The sequence below is a fragment of the Suricata suricatta genome, chromosome 17 (assembly GCF_006229205.1).
Source record: "Suricata suricatta isolate VVHF042 chromosome 17, meerkat_22Aug2017_6uvM2_HiC, whole genome shotgun sequence".
NCBI classification, from domain to species: domain Eukaryota; kingdom Metazoa; phylum Chordata; class Mammalia; order Carnivora; family Herpestidae; genus Suricata; species Suricata suricatta.
This window is the reverse complement of record NC_043716.1, coordinates 25,601,743-25,627,582: the sequence shown is the minus strand read 5'-3', so window position 1 is coordinate 25,627,582 and position 25,840 is coordinate 25,601,743. Positions and strand designations below refer to the sequence as shown.

At 37.1% G+C, this 25,840-nt stretch overlaps 1 protein-coding gene across 1 annotated transcript in view; it reads left to right on the top strand.

Moving 5' to 3' along the window:
- The window catches only part of VMP1 (vacuole membrane protein 1), a 126,398-nt gene that overhangs the window by 2,316 nt on the left and 98,242 nt on the right, over window positions 1–25,840 (top strand). Inside the window, exons 2-3 of the mRNA XM_029926782.1 lie at window positions 22,522–22,623; window positions 24,935–25,070. Coding sequence (XP_029782642.1) covers window positions 22,548–22,623; window positions 24,935–25,070 — 212 coding nt within the window. The 5' untranslated portion in view covers window positions 22,522–22,547. The remainder of the gene's footprint in view (window positions 1–22,521; window positions 22,624–24,934; window positions 25,071–25,840) is intronic.

Below are 25,840 nucleotides of genomic sequence, written 5' to 3'. Positions count from 1 at the left end.
CAGTCAGTTGAGTGTCCGACTTCGGCTCAGGTCACAATCTTATGGTTCCTGGGTTCCAGCCCTACATCAGGCTCTATGCAGACAGCTCAGAGCATGGGGCCCACTTTAGATGCTGTGTCTTTCTTTCTCTCTGCCTCTCCCCTGCTCTCACTGTGTCTCCCAAAAAATAAAATAAAATGTTACAAAAACAAAAAAAGGATTTCCAAATGCAGGGGAAAGTGACGTTTTTGGTACTTACATATAATTAACTGAAGGTTGGAAGCAACCTTACTTCTATTAAGTAAAAAACTTTATCTTTTCACCAAAACCTACTGAAAGCAAAATGTAGTATTAGAAGCAATTTCTGTGAACATACAGTTATATTCTTCCCATTTAACAGAGGAAGAATTGGGCCCCACAATCAGCAATTGGCTTCCCTGAGGTCATATGGTTTAGGTAGTGCCATAACCCTGAACTGGAAATGAAATTACAAGTGTTCTTTCTGTTCTGCCAAGGTTGTTTCCAGGCATCTTTTTCTGGTTTGGTAATATTTTCTGGTTTGCATGAAAATGGCTTCTTTTACATATTAAAGGGATCTATATGTGTGTATACATTTAATCCTTTTTAGCTGATTTATTCTTTTTTTATTTTTTAATTTTTATTCACTTTTGAGAGACAGACAGAGATAGAGCATGAGCAAAGAGGGGCAGAGAGAGAGGGAGACACAGCATCCGAAGCAGGCTCCAGACTCTGAGCTGTCAGCACAGAGCCCGATGCAGGACTCAGATTCGTGAACCATGAGATCATGACCTAAACTGAAGTCAGACCCTTAACCAACTGAACCACCCAAGTGCCCCTTGGCTGATTTATTCCTGTAAATTCTAGGAAGACAAAGACACTGTGCTTGCCAAGATTTGCAGTGGAATGAAATAAAGAAGGAAAGAAAATTAGTTCTGTTCTTCAGAACAGTTTTTCAGAGTTCATGCTGCATTACTATCAGATATCAAGGTGTCTTCTTTCCGACAAGTGGAAAAGTCAGGGTATCTTTTGCAACACATGTCTCTATTGAGTAAATGTTGTTGGTAGTAAGTAGGAGGAAGCTGTCTTAATTTCTTTGTTCCTGCTAAAAAAAATCTCCCCATGCTGTTTGTAATTTTAATATTCTGTTATATTGATTATCTGTTAATCTCTTGAGTCATTTCCCTATTTTATTCTGGGTAAATAGCCACTATAGAATAGTTCGTTTTATGTCTTATTGAGAACCGTTTATTTCCACTGATTTCACAAAACCTGTTTAGTATCTCCCCATTTTGGGGAATTATGGGGCCAAATACTTAATATCACTGTTCTTTTGCCCAGTGCTTTTTGTTGGTGTTTCTCTCTCTCTTTGGTACAGACATAAACTCCAGATTAGAGAATCTTTACTAACCTCAGAAGCAAAGTAAATGAATTAAGTGATAACATGTTTGTTGTTGTATTAGTTAATAATCTGCTTTCACAGATTTGCAAGTTTTTTTAGGGGGAAACTTTTAAAGAGTTATTGATTCAAGAAACTCTATTTGGGAAAGCAACTGTGTTTAGGGTTTGCTGAAATGATATTATATATTATGTAAACCCTTCAGTAAAGCTCATTTAAAAATATTATCCTCCTTGAAGGTTTTGGAAATTTGAACAGGAGACACTTTTCTGTGTCAGAAGATTAGGCATTTAAAGTTTAAGGTATGTTTAAATTAAGCAAGGATGACCCATTGAGTAATCCTGTCCCAGGTAGTCTAACTGAAATTGCTGAAGAATTTGTTGGAATTAAGAGATACAAAATCTTTTCAGTATCTCTTTTTTTTCCTTAATTTTTTAAAATGTTTATTTATTATTGAGACAGAGAGAAACAGAACATGAATAGGGGAGGGGCAGAGAGAGAGACACACACAGAATCTGAGCTGCCCGCACAGAGCCTGATGTGGGGCTTGAACCCACAAATCATGAGATGGTGACTTGAGCTAAAATTGGACGCTTTACCAACTGAGCCACCCAGGTGCCTCATTTTTTCAGTGTCATTGTGAGGTTTTCTCTTGTTCTTGAGGTTCTTTAATAGTAACGGTCTTGGGGCACATGGGTGGCTCAGTTGGTTAAGTGCCCAACTTTGGCTCACTCGTGATCTCAGGTCCGTAGGTTTGAGCCCTGTATCTGGCAGGCTCTGTGCTGACAGCTTAGAGCCTGGAGCCTGCTTTGGACTCTGTCTCCCTCTCTCTCTCTGCCCCTCCCCCGCTGCTCGCTTGTGCTCTCTCTCTCTCTTGAAAATAAATAGAACAGTTTTAAAAATTAAAACAAATAATAACCTTGGTCTTTTATAAATTATTTTTTTGGAAAATAATTATTTTTTGGAAGCACTAGGTAGTGTTAAGTGCCAGAGCGATGAAACTAGATTGCCTTCTTTCAAATTCCATCTTTTAGGACTGTGCAACCCTTGGGCTAGTTACTGGTTTAATCTCTTGCCATTTCAGTTTCCTCCTAGACAATGAAGTCAGTACCTGTTAGGGTTATAGATTTAATTAAGTAAAGTGTTTGGAATGGCATATAGTTAATCATGATTGTTATTATCATGCAGCCTACTGAGCACTTGCCAGGAGAAAACTCCTTCCCAGCCCTCTTTGAAAGCATGTCTTTTTGTTGCTGCTTACTTGTCATTGTTTGCTCAGTATTAATGAAGGTTCAGTAAATAAATTTAAATATTTCATTTCCTGAATATTTTACAACATATGTGAGATTCTTAACCAAATGAGGTATTCTTAGAGGTTATTCTCTTAGTTTTTTTGTGTTACTGTTAATAGTTTACATTATCTCTGCAAGCCATAACAATTTGAGAACTTAATGTTTAATGATCTCTTCTAGCACTTACTTTCTTTGCATGGGAAAATTATTCTGCAATGATGTCTATTGCTGTATCTGTTCATTCATCCAATCAGGGAACAAAAATCTAAAAATCTTGTGTTAGGTCTTTTACCAGGTTTTGGAAAAAACAGTGGGAAGCAAGGACAAACGTATTTTAGTTGCAAGCCTGATATAGAAAAGAGTAAATACAGAAATGAAAGAATAAACAGTGAAGTAAATATTATGAAGGAAACAAAGGTATGAGAGTTAATGTGGATGTGTGCCCATTTGAGATTCTAGAACAATATACTTGGAATATAGTGACATGAAATGAGGTAGGGAACATACTCATGGTCCAGATTATATAGAGCTTTGCAGGCCATAGAAATAAATTTGGATTTGATTTTGAGCGTAATAGAAAGTCCTATAGTTTCAAGTAGGGGAGTAATATGCTTTATTAACAAGAAGTCCACTGTTGTTCACATGTGAAAGATGAATTGAAGGGGACAAGAATAAAAATGGAAAGAGAAGTTAGGAGTCCATGGCAGTAGTCTAAATGAGAGATGAAAATGGCCTGGACTACAGTGGTGGCAAAAAAGTGGAGAGCTGTGGGTTGATACTAAATATATTTGGAATAGGACTGGGTCCTGGATTAGATGTGAAGAGTAAGGAAATGAGAAGAGTCAAGGATGACTGTGCTTCTAGATTTAGTAACTGGGTGCATGGTTGTGCCAAGTACTTGGAGAGGGAAGCTTTGGGAAGGACCAGGTTTGTGAAGAAGAAAGGACACGTTAAATTTGAGATGCTTAGGAGTCATCCAAATGTAATGTTAGGGACACAGATCTAGAAATCAGGACCAGAAATAAAAATTCAGGCTAGTATTTTAGGGGCTCCTGGGTGCCTTAGTTGTTTAAGTCCTACTGCAGCTTAGTTCATGATCTCGTGCTTCCTGAGTTCGAGCCCCACGTTGGGCTTTGTGCTAACAGCTCAGAGCCTGGAGACTGCTTCAGATCTGTGTCTCCCTCTCTCTCTGCCTCAACCTCTCTCTCTCTCTCTCTCTCTCTCTAAAATAAACATTAAAAAAATTTAAAACAGAACAAATTCAGGCTAGTATTTTAAACTACAGGACCAGATAAATCACTGGGGGGACTGGGAAGAGGAGAGGGCCCAGGTCAGTTAAAAGAGAGCTGACAAAGGAGGCCAAAGAGTGTTTGAAGAATGATCAAATACACAAAACTAATAAAAGTGGTTACATCTAGCAGGGAGAGTACTAGATTGATGAAGGACGGAGAGGAACTAGATTTTTAACTTTTTCCATATATACACACATATACATACCTATACGTATATACATAAATATATGGGAAAGTTTTTATTTATTCAGAATTCTTTTAAGGATCAGCTCTGTGAATTCTTACTTTGTGGTCTAAATGAGACCAGACTAAAGTCCAGTAAAGTTTATAATAATAATAACAACAACAACAACTATTATTATTATTATTATTATTATTATTATTATTTTAATGTTTATTTATTTACTTGTTTTCAAATAAGTCTCAATTTTAATAAGATCCTTTACATATACATTTGCTACTAAAAATTGAACTACCACATACAAAAAATTTTATTATAGCTTCAATTTTTGAAAACCAGAAATTCTAGCCTATGCATCCTGCCCTAATTATAATTATGCTCTAGCCAAACCACCCAATATTCTCTATATATTCCTGTAATGTTTTTATTTTTGAGAGAGTATGAGCAGGGGAAGGGCAGAGAGAGACACACACACACAGAATCCGAAGCAACTTCCAGGGTCCCAGCTGCCAGCACAGAGCCTTCCTCTACAGAGCTGTAGTCGGATGCCTAACCCACCTGAGCCACCCAGGAGCCCCAGATTAGGCCAACCTATCTTAATGACTTCAGGCTTCTCAAACACACGGCAACACTCAAAACCTCCTAGTGCTTCCTTGGGCCATATCAAGAAGTGGAACTAAAGTGTATTAAAGTGATTCAAATGCAAGCCACAGGATTCCTCACAAATTACTAGTATCAAGGTAGAAAAGACAAGATAAGAAAAGGTAGAAAGACAAGAGCTTATATCATAATTATCAAAATATTATACAGTTTGTCTTAGAGCAACTTTCCCAAGCTACTGCCAACTGATCCTAAAATTCCTAGCAAGAAAAAAACAGTATAATAAGGTTTATGTTTACATTGACTCCATGTCATAATTATTCTCCATGCTGGTATCCTCAGAAGGATCTTTATGATACAGGCAATAATGACATCTACATCTAAATATTTCCACTCTTGATTCATCCATGGAATGCTGGTTGAAGTAGCAGTGGTTTTTAATCAACCACATCAGCCTTTCCATCCTTTCTGAGCAGTTAACAAAGTCCTTACTTAACCCCTCCTCCTGTTGCTGAGTATTCAGTCCACCAAGCCCCTGTGGTTTCTTGTCCCTGTCCTCCTGTTGGGCTGGATATTCTGGTGGAGGGGGAGGGAGTTTGATACTAGGTTCGAGGGTCAATTTACTAAGGTTCTTTATTAATATTTCAGAGATAGTTTGAGAAGCAGCTGAGCCTTCCTGGGAATTGTCTTCACTGGCCATCTGAGAAGGTTCTGGGCCACAGCATGAGTAAAGCTTTGTTTGCGAATCCATTGAAAGTCTAGTCGCAGACCACAGCTCCTTCTAGGTCTTTGGACTTCAGTGGAAGATGATTCTCAAGACTCAGCTGGATGCAGTGTAGCCTGTAAAGAGTGATATAGCCCAGAAAGAGCAAGAAAAACAGAAACCCCAATAAACCTTGGCGAAAGAAAGGACAAACCTCCTAATGTTTGTTTATTTTTGAGAGAGAGCTAGAGACAGAGCACTAGTAGGGGAGGGAGAAGGAGAGACCTAGAATCCAGGGCAGGCTCCAGGCTCTGAGCTATCTGTGCAAGAGCCCCATGCGAGGCTTGAACTCATATACTGCGAGATCATGACCTGAACCCAAATCGGACACTTAACTGACTGAGCCACCCAGGAGTCCCTAAAGTCCAGTAAAGTTGAAACCGTTGATCTGACTAGCCAATTTCTTATTGTTGAATCTCATTCCTTCCAGAAACCTTCAAGTCTCCACATTGCAAAAAGCATTTAATCAAGAGAATATATAAGGTTCTCTTGCCCCTTACAGGTTTTTAAGATCTACTTATAGGAGATACTAGTACGCCTTCTATGGAGCAGAAGAATTTTCTTTAATTTCTTATTAATCATAAGGATATCTCTAGGATCTCTATATCTGCAAAAATCTAATTTAGAAATTCAAATATTTGAGTTTATCAGTATCAGTACCTTAGTAACTATTGATAAGTGATATACCTCAAAGTATGCCTAGCCAATAGTATGTACTCAGTAAATACTTGTTCAATGAGTAATTTTCATTGTATACTTTTATGCCAGTTTATTTGTTCTTCTGACAGTGGACATTTGAGTTATTATGGGCTTTTGCTATTAAGACCAATGTTGCTAAAAATATTATTGTACCCATTAGCTCTTCACATGTGCAAGGGGTTCTTTAGGCTATATGTCTAGGCTATATGGCTAACAAGGATATGCCAGTATTCAACTTTTTACAAGGTGTTTTCCAGATTTTGCTATTGTCATCTGCTTATTTTTTGCTGAAAGAATCCATGCAAAGAATGGTGTGGTAGGCTGTAAAATTGAGTGTTGATTTGCAAAATGATCACAAATTCTTCTCATCTTTTGTAATGTGATTTTACTGCTAGGAAGTAGGGACTCCTTGACCCTGTACTTTGCCACATGACTTGCTTTGACCAAGGGAACATTAGCAAGTGTGATACAAGCAGAGACTTGAAAAGCTTGCATATCAGGGACTGTCTTCTCTCACGGCTCTTTAGAACGCTGAGCCCACCATGTAGGGGGGGAAAAAAAGCCAGACTAACTTTCTGGGGCATAGGAGACCTAACATGAGGCATCCCAACTGAGACCTGCCTAGCTCAAGAGTCAAGCTAGTCCAGACTAGAATTGTCCAGCCTAACTCACAGTATCATGAGAAATACTGAGTGATCTTTTTTTAAGTCACTAACTTTTAGAGCTGTATTCTTACATAGTAAAACATACTGAATAAAAATGGTATCTCGTTGTGATCTTGATTTATATTTTTTGATTGTTGTTGAGATCAAGTAGATATCTTCATTATTGGCCTTATATATTTCCCCTGCTATGGAATGTCCTTTGCCTATTTTAGTTCTATAGAGTTGCTTTTTCTTAATATTTTAAATTCTTTATATAAATCTTCTGTTTCTTGGTTAGTTTCTCTTTTTCCATAAGTATACAAAATAGCTTCATTATTTGTTACTATAGTGTGTGTGTGTGTGTGTGTGTGTGTGTGTGTGTGTGTATACACACAGAAAGAGAGTCTGAACACAAGAACTTTGGTAAGTGCATGTTTAAAGCAAATATTTTATCTCGTTCTGTGGCTTACCTTTTTGGTTTTTTAAACAAGCTTTTAAATTGATATCCAGTTTACCAATTTTTTTCTTTTATGTTTCTTAAGTCCTAAAAAATATATATCTATCCCAAGATTGCAGAGATTTTTCTCCTGTTTTTTTTCTAGAAGTCTTATAGTATTAGTTTTTTTTTAAATTTTTTAATGTTTTATTTATTTTTGAGAAAGAGACACGTGAGCAGGGGAGGGTCAGAGAGAGAGGGAGACACAGAATCAGAAGACAGGCTCCAGGCTCTGAGCTAGCTGTCAGCACAGAGCCCGACACAGGGCTTGAACTCGTAAACCATGAGATCATGACCTGAGCCGAAATGAAGAGTCATCTGCTTAACCAGCTGAGCCACCCAGGCTCCCCTAAATTGATAAGTTTTATCTGTTTATGTTTATTTTGATTATTGACATATTTGAACTATTTGGACTTCTTTCTATTAGGCACCATTTTGAAGCTCCCCAACTTTAAAACATATTAGATCTCATCTTTCTCTTCCAGATTTATATATCACTATCCAAATGTCACTTCTTTTTAAAATTATTGTCGCAGATACTTTTATTATTTTATACAATACTTCGTCAAACCCCCTTATTTATTGCCTATTATTAATGTCTTTATTTTATTGGGCCCACAATTCTAGACTAGCTATTTTATCTCAAAACTCTGATATTATTCCATTGTTTTTTGGCTTTCATTGTTGCTGTTGAGAGTTCTGCTTTCATTCTAACTGTTCTTCCATTTCTTAGCAGTTTGTCGTTTCTTTTTGACTTTTTTCAAGATCAAGACTTACTTTAGTGTTCTGCAATTTGCCTGCAGTGTTTTTGGATAGGATTTTTATTTGTTCTATCTGGGATATATTGTACTTCCTAGATTGATGAGCTCAGTTTTGGAAATTTTAGGTCTTTATCTTTTTTAATTTACCTTTCTCCCATTTTTTTTTATATCTTCTGGATTTGCAATTAAACAACTGATAGACCTTCTCATTCTGTCCTCTGTGTCTCTTATTTGCTTATATTTTCCATCTTTGCTGTGTTCTTAATAAATTCCCTGGATAGCTCATCCAATTAATCTGTTTGATCGGTGTGTTTAATCCATCCATTGGCTTTTAATTTCAGCAGTTATTACTTTTATTTCCTTCAAATCCATCTAGTAGGATAGTTTTTATTGTGTGCTCATTTTTGTAATTACATTCTTTGTTCTGTAAACATTTTATACATAATTCTCCTATAACGTATTTACTCTGCACCTGAATCTCTAATATCTGTTGTCCATGTCCTGAAGGGGTAGAGGATTGATGGGGGCAATTGGAGGTGTCTATACTGATAATGGCTTGTTTTCTGGTACTTTTGTGAGTTTATTGATTGATCTTACTCTGTTGGAATCCAGCAGACCTAATTTGCAAAAGAAGTTTATTTCTGCTTCTGCTTAGAGCTAAAAAGGCACCTCTGCCTTGGGATTACATCAGTGGTGCTTGTGGTTGTACCAGAAGAAATATTCTCTACCCTCATTGAGTCTCCTGCTGGGCCTAGGAATTAAACCGATATAAGACAGATTAGTAAAGGTGCCTGGATGGCTCAGTCATTTAGCGTCAGACTTCAGCTCAAGTTATGATCTCACGGTTCGTGGGTTTGAACCCCACATCGGGCCCTCTGCTGTCAGCACAGAGCCCGCTTCCAATCCTGTGTCTCCCTCTGTCTCTGCCCCTCCACTGTTCAATCTCTCTCCCTCTCAAAAATAAGTAAATATTTTTTAAAAAGAGATTAGTAGGAGAAAAGCATACAAACTTTACTGATTTTTTAACATGTAAATGGGAACCTTCATAAGAGAGTGAAGACCCAAAGAAGTGACCAGAGCAGGAGACTTTTATACCTTTTAGACCAAGAAACAATAAATTTGTGAAGAATTGACAAGACAAAGAAGCTTGATCTAGAAATAGTAGATGGTGAAGAAATAAGGAGAAAGATAAGAGTTAATTTAATAAAGCTTGTTTGTGCAGGTTTATCTGCCCCAGGATCCCCATCTCTGATGATAAGAATGTCTTCCTTCCACCTGGTTCAGGGAGAGTACCTTTTACCCAGGAGCTTTATTCCCTGCTATCTGGAAGAAAAAGGAAAGTCAAAGTGTCCTTCTTGTACCTGCCATTTCTTAAAAGTGCCTTTAATTCATAGGAGTCAGTATACCAAAGTGTCATATTTGGGGTGACATTCTGTTTTTCTTCATGGGTTTTGCCCAAAGAGAAAGTCACAGATACAGCTTCCCACCTCCAAAGTTCAGTCTTTCTACAGGGATGTCCCTGTGAGAATCTTCTCAGAGTAGCCTGAGCCTCTCAATTGCCAGTTACTCCTATCAGTTTCTTTCCTACTGCTCAGGTTTTCTTCTGTTCCCATTCTGCTTCACAGCCTCCCTAGCTCTTAGACCCGGTCTTCACAGTCTCTCTGGGTCTGTTGTATAGTTTACTTATTTTTTGCAGGGATGGAAGGGACTTTGGAAACTACCTCTTCTTCCCTTTGTGAAACCAACGTGGTGTCTCAAAGAATCTAGGGTGCAGTTTTTACAGAGGGAGTAACTCGCAAAATTCCTAGTACATGTACCTGACTTCATATAGTAAATGTTACTGATAAGTTTAATTTATATTTTTCCATGTGTACTATTTTATTGTTTTATAAAACCCTACCTTGAAGCCATGTCAGTGCTAAGAAGTCATACACCATAATTACCTACTTAGTAGGTCCAAACTTTCCTAAGATAGAAGTGAAGGTCTCTAGATGATTATTATCAGGAAGCTATGTAATATTTAAGGGAAAATGAAACATAAAATAGCCTTTAAAGTGAGCAAAGAATGGCAGTTCAATGTAAAAAGTACTGTAGGAAATTCTGTCTCTTTAGTGTTGAATGACCAAAACAATACCAACAGTTATTTCTATTTACCCATTTATCTTATTTCCATTTATCTTAATGGGGGTAGTGGGGATTTTACTACTATTTTGATGCATGGATAACATATAGCAAGTGCTGGTATTTTTCCAAGCAGTGGATAATAAAAAAACTTCTGTTTCATAGATCATAAAGTTTAGACTTATCTGGATCAAATCCTTCATTTTGATTTAAATAATCTGTAATGTAGACCTTTGTTATTTGCAAATATTCTGTGATTTAACTTACTTTTTTTTAAATTTTAAAATGTTTATTTATTATTGAGAGGGAGGAGGGGGAGGACAGAGAGAGAGAGAGAGAGAGAGATAATCCACAGCAGGCTACAGGCTTTGAGCTGTCAGCACAGAGCCCAATGTGGGGCTCAAATCCACAAATCATGAGATCATGACCTGAGCTGAAGTTGGACATTCAACTGACTGAGCCATCCAGGCGCCCCTAACTTGTTTTCTTATTAATGACTTGTATAGGCTAGCTTATAAACCCCAGGTATTTAGGGGCAATAAAATTGGGAGTCTGTTAAGCAGTCTGAATATAAAATTTTGTCAGAAATATACATATATTAAAAAAAAACCCACAAAGAAATGACTAAAAGAAGCAAAGGGGAAGTCTTCTGATATTGATGACAGCCTATTATTTATCTGCTTGTGAGAATCAACAGAGATAAGTATTCTCTTAATTCTACTAATGGGGAATGTTTGTAAATACTAGAACATGCTAAACCTTTGGGACTACTTTATTATCATTTTTTTTCCTGTGACTCCAGAATTCCTTGATGAGAATTGAAAGGACTCTTATAAAGACTGTGTAGGAAAAGAAACATTGAATTTGGAGTTAGAAATGTGAGGTTGAACTCTCACTTTGCCATTTATATACTCCTGAATTGCTGTTTAGGGCCTGTTGAACCCTGAGTTTCTCATTTGTAGAAGGCAAGGATAAAAATAACTGTTCCGTACAGAGGGTTGTTAGCATCAAGTTAATTAATCTATATGCAAACTATAAATCATTATACACAGTAGTTATTGTTGCATAAATCCAAACCCTGTCCTTGGGTTGGGTAGAATTCTTAGACTATTAGAATAGAAAGGAAATTATGACAGTAATTTATGGGCCTGATAATTGGTTGAAGAAAGAGAATCAGAGATGCAGAGTAACATTCCCAAGGTTTCACAGTTAGTTGAATCTCCCAGCTTTGGAATGTTACTCCTTTTACTGGTTTAATTCAAAATTTTTTAAGTTTACTTATTTTGAGAGTGATCCCAAGCAGGGCAGGAGCAGAGACCCAGATTTCCAAGCAGGCTCCACACTGTCAGCACAAAGCCAGGCGCAGGGCTTGAGCCCAGAAACTGCGAGATCATGACGAGGTGAAACCAAGAGTTGGACTCCTAACCAACTGAGCCACCCAGGTGCCCCTACTGTTTTAAATCTTGATCTTACTCACCCATCTTTTTGGTGAAAATGTTTTGCTAAGGTTGCATTGGTTTAGAAAAACTGAATGAATATTTAGTAGATTGAGAGAAAATGAGTAATGGGGTTTTTCAAGCTGTAATTTCACAAATTATGTATTTTCTCCATTAAAATAAAATCATGTTTTTACACAAAGCAACATAAATTTTTTTTACATATTGGAAGTGAAAGATAAACATTCTCCCAAAATCTACCAAACTCTCAAGAAAGGGGTCCCTGAGATGTCCTCCAGGTTGTATATTTTTAAAAGATGGATTTTTTTGGCTGCCTGGTAACTCAGTCAGTTAAGCCTCTGATTTCAACTCAGATCATGATCTTACCATTTGTGAGTTCAAGCTCCGCTCTATGCTGACAGCTCAGAGCCTGGATCCTGCTTCAGATTCTGTCTTTCTTGCTTTCTGCTCCTCCCCTTCTCTCTCTCTCTCTCTCTCTCTCTCTCTCTCTCTCTCTCTCTCTCTCAAAAATAAATAAACATTAAAAATTTTTTAATATGGATTTTTACTTAAAATTTTATCTAATTAAAAATTAGATCTGTGGTTCTGTGTTGACAGTGTGGAACCTGCTTGGGATTCTCTCCCACTCCCTCTCTCTCTGCCCCTCCTGCACACTCAAGATAAATAGGGCTAGAGCAGTGGCCTTTTCAACAATGAGAAGACTGTGACAAGTTTAATGTATTTTACACTTCACTAAGTTAGGACATTTTAGGCTAGAAATATATACTCATAAACTGCTAACCCTTTATTGGGAGATATACATACAGTCCATTCAGGAGCAAAATTCGCTGATTCATCATTTACACACAACACCCTGGGCCAACCAAATACGTGAGCCCCTTAGTACCCATCACCCATCTAGCCTGCCTCCCACCTGCCTCCCTCTGTCAACCTCATAGTTTGTTCTCTATCAGCAAGAGTCTCTTGTGGTTTGTTTCCCTTTCTTTTCTCCACCTCCCCTTCCATATATCCACCTCCCCTTCCATATATCCATCTGTTTTGTTACTTAAATTCCATATATGAGTGAAATCATGGTATTTTCTGATTGACTTATTTTGCTTAGCATATTTTAGGGTTTTAATTTGTCTAATTCTTCATTTTTTTTCTTTTTTTCCTTTTTTTAAATTTTTTAATTTTTGTCTAATTCTTCAAAACTTTAGAAAATTCAAAAAGATTCAAGGAATTTTTTTCATATATTATTCAAATCATGAATTTTCAAAGAACACACTTTTACACTGCCAAAACCATGTGACAATCTCTGGCTCTTATAGTCAGATGATCTAATTGTCACTGATATTTTTCATGATGTTTGGATTATCTTTGGCTTTTTACCCCTGCAGAAGTGGAAAACTGTATCAAAGCCTCACTGGTCAAGATATATTTATTACCCTTTACTTAGATTATTTATTAAGTTTCCAATAATAAATTGCAATTTATCTTCATGGTTTTAGAGAAATCTACAGCTATTTTGAAGTAGTCTGTGAATGAATATAGTAAACAGTCCAATTAAGGACCTACGTGCTTTTGAAAGCAAGAAAGGTTACTAAAATTATTCAAGTTGAAATATAATATTCAACTTGGCAGTCTTTGCATGCCTTGTATGAAGAACAGTGTGCATTATTGAGAGAAAGCTGACTTAATATTTTTGTGAGAAAGGAGAATCATTTGAATAATTATTTTCTTAAAAGGAAGTGTGTGCGTTTTATTTTGGAATACTTGGCCAAGAAAATTGGAGTCAGTGGCTTCATCACTCATATTTTCTTTTCCTTTTCATCTTGTTAAATTCTCTACACTAACTCATATTACTCTGGGAGTTGCTATTTTCATGTCATCCGTAAGTGTTTTTTGTTTTGCTTTAGGGAACTCAGAGTAACGTAGTTTCACATTGTTTTTGCATTACAAGTGTAGCTAATGTTTAAAATGAATGGAGTATTATAGTCTTCGCAGTAGATGTACAATCTACAAAGAGTCTTTGTGAACTGATTTTGGCAGCATTTTCTCAGCACTTCTGACAGACAAACAAAAGACCCCACATATTTTAATATCAACCTTTTATTTATTTATTTTTATTTTTAAATTTTTAAAAAATATTTATTTTTGAGAGATTAAGGGAGAGAGAGAGAGAGAGAGAGGAGAGGCAGAGAAAGATGGAGACACAGAATCTGAAGCAGGCTCCAGGCTATGAGCTGTCAGCACAGAGCCCAACGCAGAGCTCTTAATTTTCAAAATTAATGCTGCTTCATTCAACTGTGTAAAGTGGCTTACCTTAAAAATTATTACTTCACTGTACCCTAGCTATGTAGGCTAGAGCCCTTTTACCCTATAATAATTTTTAACATATTGTCCTTTTAGTACTTCTCAAAATGTTAGATTGACAAAATATATTTCATTTTTGTTATCTAACATAAGTAAGATTTTTCTGATTCTGTGGATGCATCTTTGGACACCAGATATGCAGGCTCTTATATACTATAGAGCTATGAAAAACAAGTGCCTGAATGTGTATACTCAGGGTGATGCTCATTGAGATTATTTTGGAAAATTGTGACATTCATGAAAAAGGCTTGGAGGAACTAATATCAAATGCCTGCTCTGTGCCCGTCACTGTGCAGGACAATTCTGTGTAATTTCTCTTGAAGTAGAAAAACTAAATTACTGAAAGTCCCCCAAAGCAACACAAAAATACGTAAGAGTGACACGAAAATAGGAATAGGGATTTTTATGAATAAATGCAAAGACTTACATTACCCAAGGTCATGCAACTAGTAAGTGACATTGGCGGGATTCTCTTAGGGCCAAAGAAACCAGACTACTTGCAGCTGGGAAGGAGAACAGACTTAGAATAGGGTGGACGCACTCAGTTTTGGGGTGTGGAATGCAGATATTTCCAAGTCCAAAGCTACTTGCCGTGGTATGGCCTCAAACTCAAAAGCCCCAAGACATTGGCAGCTTTGGAGCACCCAGTTTTCCTGTTTTACTGTAAAATGGGTCATTTTGTAATGATGAAAATGGTCGATGAGCAGGATTAACAGGGTTTGTTAATGCTAGATTACATAGTCATTGCCGCAATTTGAAGATAAATGCAGTAGGGTGTTTCTCGGATAAAAGATAGGCTGGCTTACACACTTAAGTCCACTCAGGGCATGTGGATCCCGGTAGAGCTGCCACATTTCACAATAAAGAAATGAATTTATTAATATTAGCAAGGGAAATATTACTATCTTGTTTATAATGATCACCATTTTATTAGTCGGCTAGCACTGCCACAATGGAATACCACAGACTAGTTAACTTAAACAACAGAAATATATTTTCTCACAGTTCTGGAGGCCAGAAGTCCAAAATCAAGGTGCGAGCAGGTTTGATTTCTGATGCAGCCTTTCTTCCTAGCTTGTAGATGGCTGCCTTCTTGTTGTGTCCTCCTGGGGCTTCTGTGTACATTCAGAGAGAGAAGTCTCTGATGTCTTTTCCCCTCTTAGAAGGACACTAGTGCTGTCACGTGAGGGCCCTCATTCAACCTTAATTACTTGTGATATGAGCAATATGAGTATCTTTTATTCTAGTGAGGCAATTTGTGGCAGGCCTTTAGGTAGCTCCAGGGTGAGGGCAGGTCACGAGAAAGACTAAGGCTTGATTAGGGAGCTAGAACTCAGTCCTATCCCCAACCTCTGGGGAGGAGAGAGAGGCTTGGAGATTGAGTCATTCACCAGTGGCCAATGATTTATTCAAAATCAAGCCTCCATAATAGAACCTTCTTAAATCTCCAAAACAATGGAATTTGGAGAGTTTCCAAGTTGGTGAACAGATCAAAGTTCTGGGAGGATGATAGTGTGTTGGGAGAGAGAATGGAAGCTGCACACACAGACCCCTCCCCCCATTATCTCACCTTCCCATTTGGTGACTCCTGAGTTGTATCTTTTATGGTAAACTAATAACAGCAAGTAAACTGTTTTCCTAAGTTCCTGAGTTTGTTTTAGCAGATTAGAAAATTTGGGGATTGAGGGAACCTCCAAGTTTGTAGTCAAGTTAGAAGAGTAGGTACCCAATACTTGAAACTGGCAACTGAAGTAAGAAAAGTCTTGTGGAACTAACCCTTAAGCCTGTGGAGTCTGACTTCTAACCCTCTGTAGTTGGTGTTAGATTTGAATTCAATTATAAGGACACAGATTCTGTGAATTAGTGTCTGGAAAATTGGAAAATTGCTTGTTGGTGTGGAAAAATCCATACATTTGGTATCAGAAGTGTTGTGAGTAAAAATGATTCAGACTAATCTTTGTGGAAGATCAGGTTATAATTAAAATATATGGTAAACATGCAGTCAAACAAAGGTGGAAGGCGATATTATCAAAAGCCTATGATAGTCATGACGCTATCTGCCCCATAGACCTGAGATTCATAGGTCTGCTGTTTTGTGCTGGAGATATATTTACCATTTTTGTCTTGTTGAACCTCTGTTTTATCATTAAAAATAGTCACTTTATATTACTGTTTTTCTTTAGGTAGTGTAGTCAATATATAGTTATCCCAGTCTGGTAATATCTCACAATTTAATATAGAAAACTCATATTCACGCCATCTCAAGTTGGTGAGATTTGAGTTAAGCCTTTAATTCCTTTTTTAAAAAAATTGTTTAATTACATTTATTTATTTTTGAGAGACAGCACAAGTGGGCGAGGGGCAGAGAGAGAATGAGACACAGAATCTGAAGCAGGCTCCAGGCTCCAAGCTGTCAGCACAGAGACCAACGTGGGGCTCAATCTCACAAACCGTGATATCATAACTTAAGCTGAAGTCGGATGCCTAACCAGTTGAGCCACCCAGGTGCCCCCCCCTTTTTTAATGTTTGTTTAATTTTTGAGAGGCGGGGGAGTGTGTGTGTGTGTGTGTGTGTGTGTGTGTGTGTATGTGTGTGTACATGTGCGCGCAAGTGGGGGAGAAGCAGAGAGAGGAAAGAGAGAATCCCAGGCAGGCTCCCCACTATTAGTCCAGAGCCTGATGCAGGGCTCAAACTCACAGACTTTGAGGTCATGACCTGAGCCAAAATCAAGAATCAGATGCCTAACTGACTGAGCCACCTAGGCGCCCCGAGCCTTCAACTCTCAAGTAACATTTATCATCCAGCTCTTAGAATATCTTCCTTCCCTAGATTGAGCTTATCTCTTTCAAAATTCTCAGAAAAATTTAGTTTTAGGATTTGGAGATGTCTTACCATAGGCCAGTGTACTCCCTGGTATTATTGAGACCACCTAATATCTAGATCCTATCTCTAGGTTTGTCACTGACTTGTTCTGTGATGTACAAGTCACTTTACCTTTGAGATTTACTTTATCTGTGAATTGGAGGAAGTAGGAAAGGTTGAATGCTCTCCTAAGATCTCTTCTATGGTGGTAATTATTTTTACAGAATATTCATAAACCACTGTCATATGGAACATCATTCAACTTTGTTATAGAGAATTGTAGAGGGTATATAGGGCTGCATGGATAGAGGACACCATTAGGGAAAGACTACAGAGAAAACACAAAAAGGAGCCTAGGATCAGGCTTTGGAGAACTCCAGGAAGTAGATCAGGAAGATCTGTCAACAAACTACCCGGGAAATAAGGAGAAAAATAGGAGAGAGTAATTTCAAGAAAAGGAGTAGTTACTTATATTCAGTGAAGATAAAAATTTGTCCACTGGATTTGGCAACATGGAGGTCATAGGTGACCTTGACAAAAGAAAAAATTTTTAATGTTTATTCCTTCTTTTTTTTTGAGAGGGAGAGAGAGTGTGTGTGTGTGAGCAGGAGAGGGGCAGAGAGAGAAGCAGGTTTCAGGTTCTGAGCTGACAGCATAATGTGATGCTCTAACTCATGAACCACGAAATCATGACTTGAGCCAAAGTTGGACGCTTAGCCGACTGAGCCACCCAGGTGCCCCAAGAAACTTCTTTTGATGTATCAGGACAGAAGTCCTATTTCAATGAATTGAACAGATTTGGTGATGAGGAAGTAAATTATGGCTATGTTTATGTAGGCAACTCTTCTGAGAAATCTGTACCTTTCCTTCGAAAGACTGCGAAATGGGTAATGCTGGATAATTCTTATTTGCAGATAAGAATGATCCAATAAGGGGGAAATATTGATGACACAGAGAGAGATAACTGAAGGAACAAAGTCCCTCCATGAGTGAGTGGGAGTGATGTACAGAACGTATATTGATGTGACAACGTCTCCTGGTAGAGGACATAGCTCTACTTGTAAAGAGAGGGGGAATGCTAGCATGGCGGAAGGTGTCAATAATTTAGTAGAGTCAGTGGTAGAAAGATTGGGAATTCCCCCTCCCGCCCCTCCGCTCATTCTTGGTTTAAAAAAAATGAAAGTCAGTGCCTGAGAATAAGAAGGGGGAAAGGTTGGGCAGAGTGAACAAGGAATGAAATAATCGTGAGGATGATAAAAAGTTCAATAGTAGGAACGAGTATCAGTTTGAGGTTGGAGATTTGGCCTCTCAAATAATAACTCACAGAATGGGTACTTGATAAGTATCTGTTGACTGAATAGGTGAATATAAGGTAGCTGTGTAGGGTCTTGTAGCTGGCTCAGTCAGAAGAGCATGTGACTCATGATTTTGGGGCTGTGAGTTTGAACCCCACATTGGGTAGAAAGATTTCTTAAATAAAGCTTTAGAAAATAAATTAATAAAATAGCTGTGCATTGGATGATTTTTCTCCAGTTATATTTACCTGGTCGGGCACACCATAAAGATGCAGGTTGTTCCAAGGACGTTGCAGTTTTGCAAAGTGTATATGTGATTGAGGAAGGTGCGGACAAAAGAATTGAGGGTGTTTTCGGGGCGCCTGGGTGGCTCAGTCGGTTAAGCCTCCGACTTCGGCTCAGGTCAGATCTCACATTCGTGGGTTCGAGCCCCGCGTCAGGCTCTGTGCTGACAGCTAGCTCAGAGCCTGGAGCCTGCTTCTGGTTCTGTGTCTCCCTCTCTCTCTGACCCTCCCCCTCTCATGCTCTGTCTCTCTCTGCATCAAAAATAAATAAAACATTAAAAAATTAAAAAAAAAAAGAATTGAGGGTGTTTTCAAGGGAGTTTTAAAAGACAGTAGTGGAAAATATTTTCAAAAATGGTTAAAATGCAAAAGTTTTGATACTTTTATAAGCTTAACTATTTAGAACACAGGTAGTTTTTTGCACGTTTTGCTTTATAGTTCTTGGGGAAATGGCAAAAGATTTTTAAAAGTTGTTTTTAAAACTGTGAACTTATTTTGTTTGTAAGAAGTAGACTGATGAAAAGAAAATAACTTAGTTCCCTTGGTTATTTCTTACAAAACAAAATTCCAGACTATTTTGTTTTCTGGAGATTTTTTTGAGTAGGAAATGTCAGTAAGCTGTTTTCTTTTAGAGCATATTGTGTAAGAACACATTATTTGCTCAAATGAAAATGCCTGTTGCAATCTGTAAAAACATCTTCAAATAATTGCATAATACCATTATTATACGTAAGTACTCAAGTGGACTCAAGTTGTTTTGGATAAAGCTTTTTTATCTCTTAAAGATGATTGCTGTGTGAAAGAGCAAACCTGGGGAAATGAGCTCAGTTATCACATTGCTTTGCTGGAGGACAAGTTTTAGAATCTTTTCTTCATAATGCACATGCCCTTTTGTGACTTGTTCATCTTTTTGGTGCAAATTAATTACATTTTATTTACTGTGATGTAGTTAAATGGCTGTTTATCTCTGAAATGAATTGCCTACAGAATTTGGCTGAATATAAACATACCTGGTCTTAAGTATTTCTAGAACTTAAGTATGGCTTGTAGTTAAGTGATTAGAAGATAGAAAAATCCAAAACTCCTTTATTATATGGTCCATTTCATGCATCCTCAGTTAATTTTATTAATAAAGCCCAGAAAGCATGATTTGTGGAATTTTGTGAACTTATGATGATGCTCTGTCTGGTCTTAGAGAATTTCACAGAATAAATAACTTAATTCATTTTTCTTTTTTTAAAATTGCTTGGGCTGTATTGTCTTTCAAAAACATCTTCACATAAGTATGAGTTAGGTTCCCAGAATCAAATTTCCAGCTTTTATAAACTTTTCTGAATGTACTGTCCTCTGAACTCCCATATTTTATTCTTTCTTCCTCTTTATCATTATAGCTAGTATATATTGAGTTCATATAAAAGGTAAGACAATGTATAATTATTTAATCCTCACAGTAAACCTTTGGTATGTGTCATGTTATCTCTGTTTTATAGGTTAAAGAAACTGATTAGAGGGATTTAGAAATTTGTCCCAAGTTCATGGAGTAAATACTGGAGAAGTTGGAGTTTCAATCCAGTCTGTTAGACTCTAAAACTCCTGTTTTCTTCCCACTAAGTTGGATACTGTATATCTGTTTCATTTGAAGTGAAGTCCTGGGCTCATCTGGCTTCCCTGCCAGAACAAAGGACCCTCGGAGTGCCTAGATGGCTCAGTTGGTTGACCATCTCGCTCTTGGATCATGATCTCGCAGTTCATGGGACTGAGTCCCGTGTTGGGCTCTGTGCTGGTGGTCTGGAGCCTTCTTGGGATTCTCTCTCTTCCTCTCTTTTTCTCTCTCTCTCTCTCTCTGCCGCTCCCCTGCAAAATAACTATATAAATTTTAAGTTAAAAAGTAAAAAGAAAGAAAATACCCTCTGGAGGACAAAGACCTTGCCTTATTCATTACTGAAATGGTGGCAGTGAGGCATGTAGTTTCTATAGTGTAGGCAGGTTACTGGTTCATGTACCTCCTATCCTTTTGATTTGGTTATACACAGGTGTGCATGCCCAAATACACACACACACACACACACACACACACACACACACACACACACACACACTCTCTTTCATCCTTAACAATCCTGTGACAGTGAGAATTTTTCTCTTTTGTAGGTCATAAAATCAAGATCTAGGGGTGCCTAGCTGGCTCAGTTGGTAGAGCATATGACTCTTGACCTTGATGTTATAAGTTTGAGCCCCATGTTGGGTGTAGAGATGACTTTGAAATAAAATCTAAAAACAAGAACACTAAAAAAAAAAAAAGAAAAAGAAGATCAAGGTCTAGAAAAATCAAACTTGCTTAAGATCACACCAACTAGTTAGTGGCAAATCTGGGAAGCAAATCCACATTTTCAAACTTTATTTTTTGATTTTAATTTTCTTAATGTTTATTAATTTTTGAGAGAGAGAGGGAGATAGAGTTCGAAGCAGACTCCAGACTCTGAATTGTCAGCACAAAGCCTGACACAGGGCTCAAACTCACAAACTGAGATCATGACCCGAGCTGAAGTTGGACGCTTAACCAACTGAGCCACTCAGGTGCCCCAAGATTTTCAAACTTTAAATCTTATAACAATCTATTCCAGGCTATCCATCTGTGCTAAGGAATCCTGTACTTTATTTCTTAATATGTTTATTCGCTTATTGAGAAATGATGGCAAGTAAACAAAGATATCCACAAATGGATTGTTTCTAAAAGAAGACACCTTCTACTGACATGATGAATATGTGCTCTTTGCTCAGCCTTTTTATGTGTGTATATGCGTGTGTGTGTGTGTGTGTGTGTGTGTGTGTTTTGAGAGACAGAGAGCAGGGGAGGGACAGAGAGAAGGAGAGAGAGAGAGAGTCCTAAGCAGAGGCTCAGCCCGAAGAAACGTAAGATCATGACCTGAGCCAAAATCAAGTCGGACATTTAACTGGCTCAGCCACACAGGCACCCCCAGCCTTTTTATATATGTAATATTTCACTTATTTTCCATTATGAAGCATAAATTTGGGAGCCATAGTTATAGTTAGACTTTTAGTCAAGGAGGCATCCGGCTGGAGTGGGTGGAGAGTATGACTCGATCTTAAGGTTTTGAGTTCGAGCTCCACATTTGGTATAGAGACTACTTAAAATCTTAAAAGAAAAAAAAAATAGTTCCAACTCACAAGCTATAGGAAGATTGAACCCATGACCGTATCATATTCTGATTATCTGAATATAAGTCTAGCAATTTTCCTGGAACCTGCAGAGGGTATTAATTAAGGACTCTGCATTGCAGACTTGATCGAAGTACTGTGCTTCTTGAGTAGAAAGATTTGTCTTACCAATATCTGAAAGAACGGTAACAGTTATAGGCAATCTGATGTTTTTATGTAGAATAATCATGTCAGCACAATTTACATGTCATAATACAGGGACTTAAGGTAAAAATTTATGCCTACATGTGTAATATTAAGCATGACATAAAGAGTACATTTATCATATCTTAAACATTTTGGATTTTTTGGGGAGACCCATATTATCTTTTTCAGTAGGATTTTTTTCTTAAATAAAATCAGTCTTTGATCTGTATCAACATTTTTGACGTTTGAGAGTATAATTCATTTTTTCTGAAAATGCTAAAAGAACTGAAAGATTGGTAAATTTGAGTGGATAGATGATATTAAATTATGAACTAGAAAGACTTTGCCTTATCAATATTTGAAGATACAAGTATTTTATATTCTGCAATGGACAAACTGCCTCCAAATTTTAATCTGAAAGCTCACTGGAAAGACTGGAAAAGGTTTACAACTACAGCTTTTATATTTTTACTGCTTCTATTAGAGTTTCTATACAAATTATTGAAATCATGATTATAAAAGAGAAGATGAAAGAATAAACACATTACTCAACAGCATGCAGAATATTACTACCATGTTGTTTCTCAGTTTTGTTTAGTCATAAATGCAAAGCAGAAGTATTTAACATTTCATTGGATTTTATTTTGCTTTATTAGCTCCTCAAGAGTTATTGATCTATGAAATGGCAGAGAATGGAAAAAATTGTGACCAGAGACGTGTAGCAATGAACAAGGAACAATATAATGGAAACTTCACAGGTAAATTACGGTGGCTTGGAAGAAGATCTACAGGTTTAAATGTATCATTTAAATGTTTAAATGATACCTTTTCATTGAAATAAAATAGAAATATTTTAATATTTACTGTCTTTTGTTAATATATGATAAGATACATAAGATTCTTATCTGTGTTATATAAGATTTCAGAAGTGCCCTTTGTCTCTTGTCTGTGTTTTCTTTCTCCATGGTTGCAGTTCCCCATGGCCAACTGCAGTCCAGACACAGAATGATCTATTGTCAGACCATCAGTGATAATACCACATCACAATGCCTCTGTCATTCACTTCACTTTATCTTATCGCATAAGCATTTTATCATTTCACATCATCTCAAGGACAGTACAATAAGATATTTTCAGAGAGTTACATTCCTATAACTTTTACTAAAATATATTTTATAATTGTTTTGTTAGTTACTGCTGTCAATGTTACAGTGTCTAATTTATAAATTAAACTTTAGCATAGCTATGTAGATATAGGAAAAAGCATAGTTGTGTGTAGAAGTCAGTACTATCTGTGGTTTCAGGCATCCACTGGGCATCTTAGAACATGTCCCCTACGGATAAGGGAGGAGGGGGAACTACTGTGATTATCTTTTGTTTACTCCTAATAGTAAATGAAATTTATGGGTCAGGGCCTATATGGTGAATATCACAGTGCTAGCAGAAGCAGCCTAGCCACAGCTGCATCAGCAGTATTCTGGGTAAAAGGTTATTATTTGTTAGTCCTATGCTGTGGTAAATATTTATTTGTCTTTATTTCGTGCTCAGTTTTATCATGCTATTTTGTAACTTTAGAAGTAGATTGTAAATTTACTTATTACTCGAATCCTAAATGTACAATTATCAAAAAAGTCAGAATGTGATTACTGCGTGTTTATTTTACAATTTTCATTTGCAACAAATAAATTTATATTTTAACCAAATTTGGATTTTGTGGTAAATTTCAGTATATTTGACACTTTTTCAAACATTCACACCCACACCCACACTAAGAGGCCCTGAGAGCCCTGAAAACTATGGCTTTTATTTATATAGATGGTTAAAGTAGGAAGTTTCCTTCATGTATTTAAAGGAAATGAAAGCTTTTTCACTTCTGTTAATTATAATGGTTTTCTTTTTGACTTCTAATTGTTTGACATCTCAAACACATTGCAAATAATATTCCAGCATGGTAATATTATGTTATAGAGATCCTCTTTTATATTGGAAGAAGTGCAGGCTCTCTGAAATAGTAGTTTCTGTTTGTTTTGATCACTACATTGTTGCCAAGCACATTCTGCAGCACTTATCTGACTTTCGGGTTACACCGATTATCAATGAATTTTACATCACTGGCACCAAGAGTTTCAGAATTTAGAGATAAGCATGCATGTGTCATAGTCTCTTCACATTAGTAGCTTTTGCATGTTATTTTTTTTCTTTCCTTTCTTTCAATAAGCATGTACATTTATATATTCTTCCCCTGCTGCCTCCCCTTGGAATTTAAAATTAATGTTAGTATGACACACTTACTATCCTGTACTGTAGCTTTTCTTAACTTTATATTTCCTAGAGATTGTGCTATAACTGTAGTCTTCAGTATGGCTGCTTCGTGTTCCACTGGATGAGTGTGCATACTTTAACCACTCCTCTATCTTCTGTTAACATTTAGGTTGTTTATAATCTTTTGCTAAGACAAGTAACGGTGCATTGAATAAACTTGTACCAAAGACATTTCACCTCATACCTGATCATTCTTAAAAATAGGATTATTGGGTTATAGGGTATAGGCATTTATAATTTTGAGAATAACTTTGTATACTAAGTATCACACGCTTTTGAGAGCTTTACTTAACTCATTTAACCTTTGCAATGACCCTAAAGAAGTAAGTACTATTTTCATCTTCATTTCAGAGAAAAGAAAACTGAGACATAGAAAGTTTAACTAACTTGCCCAGTGTCTCATGACTTGCAGTTAGGATTTGGAACCAAGTAGTTTGCCCTCCCATTTTGAGCTCTAAACTACTTTGCTCTGTGACATGATATTAAATCACCCTTTGTAGAAGGTGGGCTAACTTAGTATCCTGGTGGTGTACAAGAAAAGAAACTTGTGTCCTGACACTAATTGCCAAAATAGTCCGTAGAGCAGAGCAGAATCACCTAATGCAGACGCATCGTAATGTGAAGCACATTGCTTGTTTTTTGAGGTGTATATGCAGTTCTTCAAATATGGTTTGGGAAAATAGATGAATTTTGAAAGTGATTGGGAAAAGTGAACATTCTCTTAACTTTTACACTAATGTTTTTCAGACCCTTCTTCAGTGAATGAAAAGAAGAGGAGGGATCGGGAAGAAAGGCAGAATATTGTCCTGTGGAGACAGCCACTCATTACCTTGCAGTATTTTTCTCTGGAAATCCTAGTAATCTTGAAGGAATGGACCTCAAAGTAAAGAGTCTTCCATTACCTTTTAAATAAATTTTATTTACTAAATTTAGAAATCTTTAACAGTCTCCTACTCTCTACCTCCTGTTCTTTCCAGATGAATTAGTTAAATTTAGAATATTTTAGAATATGTTTATCTTCCTTTATATAGTTTCAAGAAAAAATAGATTAGGGGGACATACTGCTGTTTGCTCCTAGATTATTGCAATTGACTTCTGTCTAATGTTGAATTTTTTACACAAAGGAGAACATAGGAAAATAAGATTTTGTTTTTTCTACTGGCTTTACCTTTAAGAGAACTTGGGCCTGTGTACATCAGATATACTGAATCTTTAGTAGGACAGAGTTCAGGATACCTGACACTTTTACTGACAGTTTCAGCCAGTGAAAGAGGACTCTGCCCTGGAAATGTGTTGTATCTTTAAATTTAGTACTTATCAGCCCTGTTTCAGATACCGTAAAGAGCAAGTTGAACATGCCTTCTCATTTTGAGCTTGGCTTCCAAATTATTGTTTTTTTTTAAGAGAGAGAGAGAGCGCGCGAGCGCGCATGAATCTGAGTTGGGGAGAGGGACAGAGGGAGAGAGATTCCCAAGCAGGCTCCATGCTCAGTATGGAGCCTGATGTAGGGCTTGATCCCATGAACATGGGATCATGACCTGAGCCGAAATCAAAGTCAGATGCTCAACTGACTGAACCACCCTGGTGGCCCCATCTTTTTTAATTATTATTATTTTTTAATTTACATCCAAGTGAGTTAGCATATAACGCAAT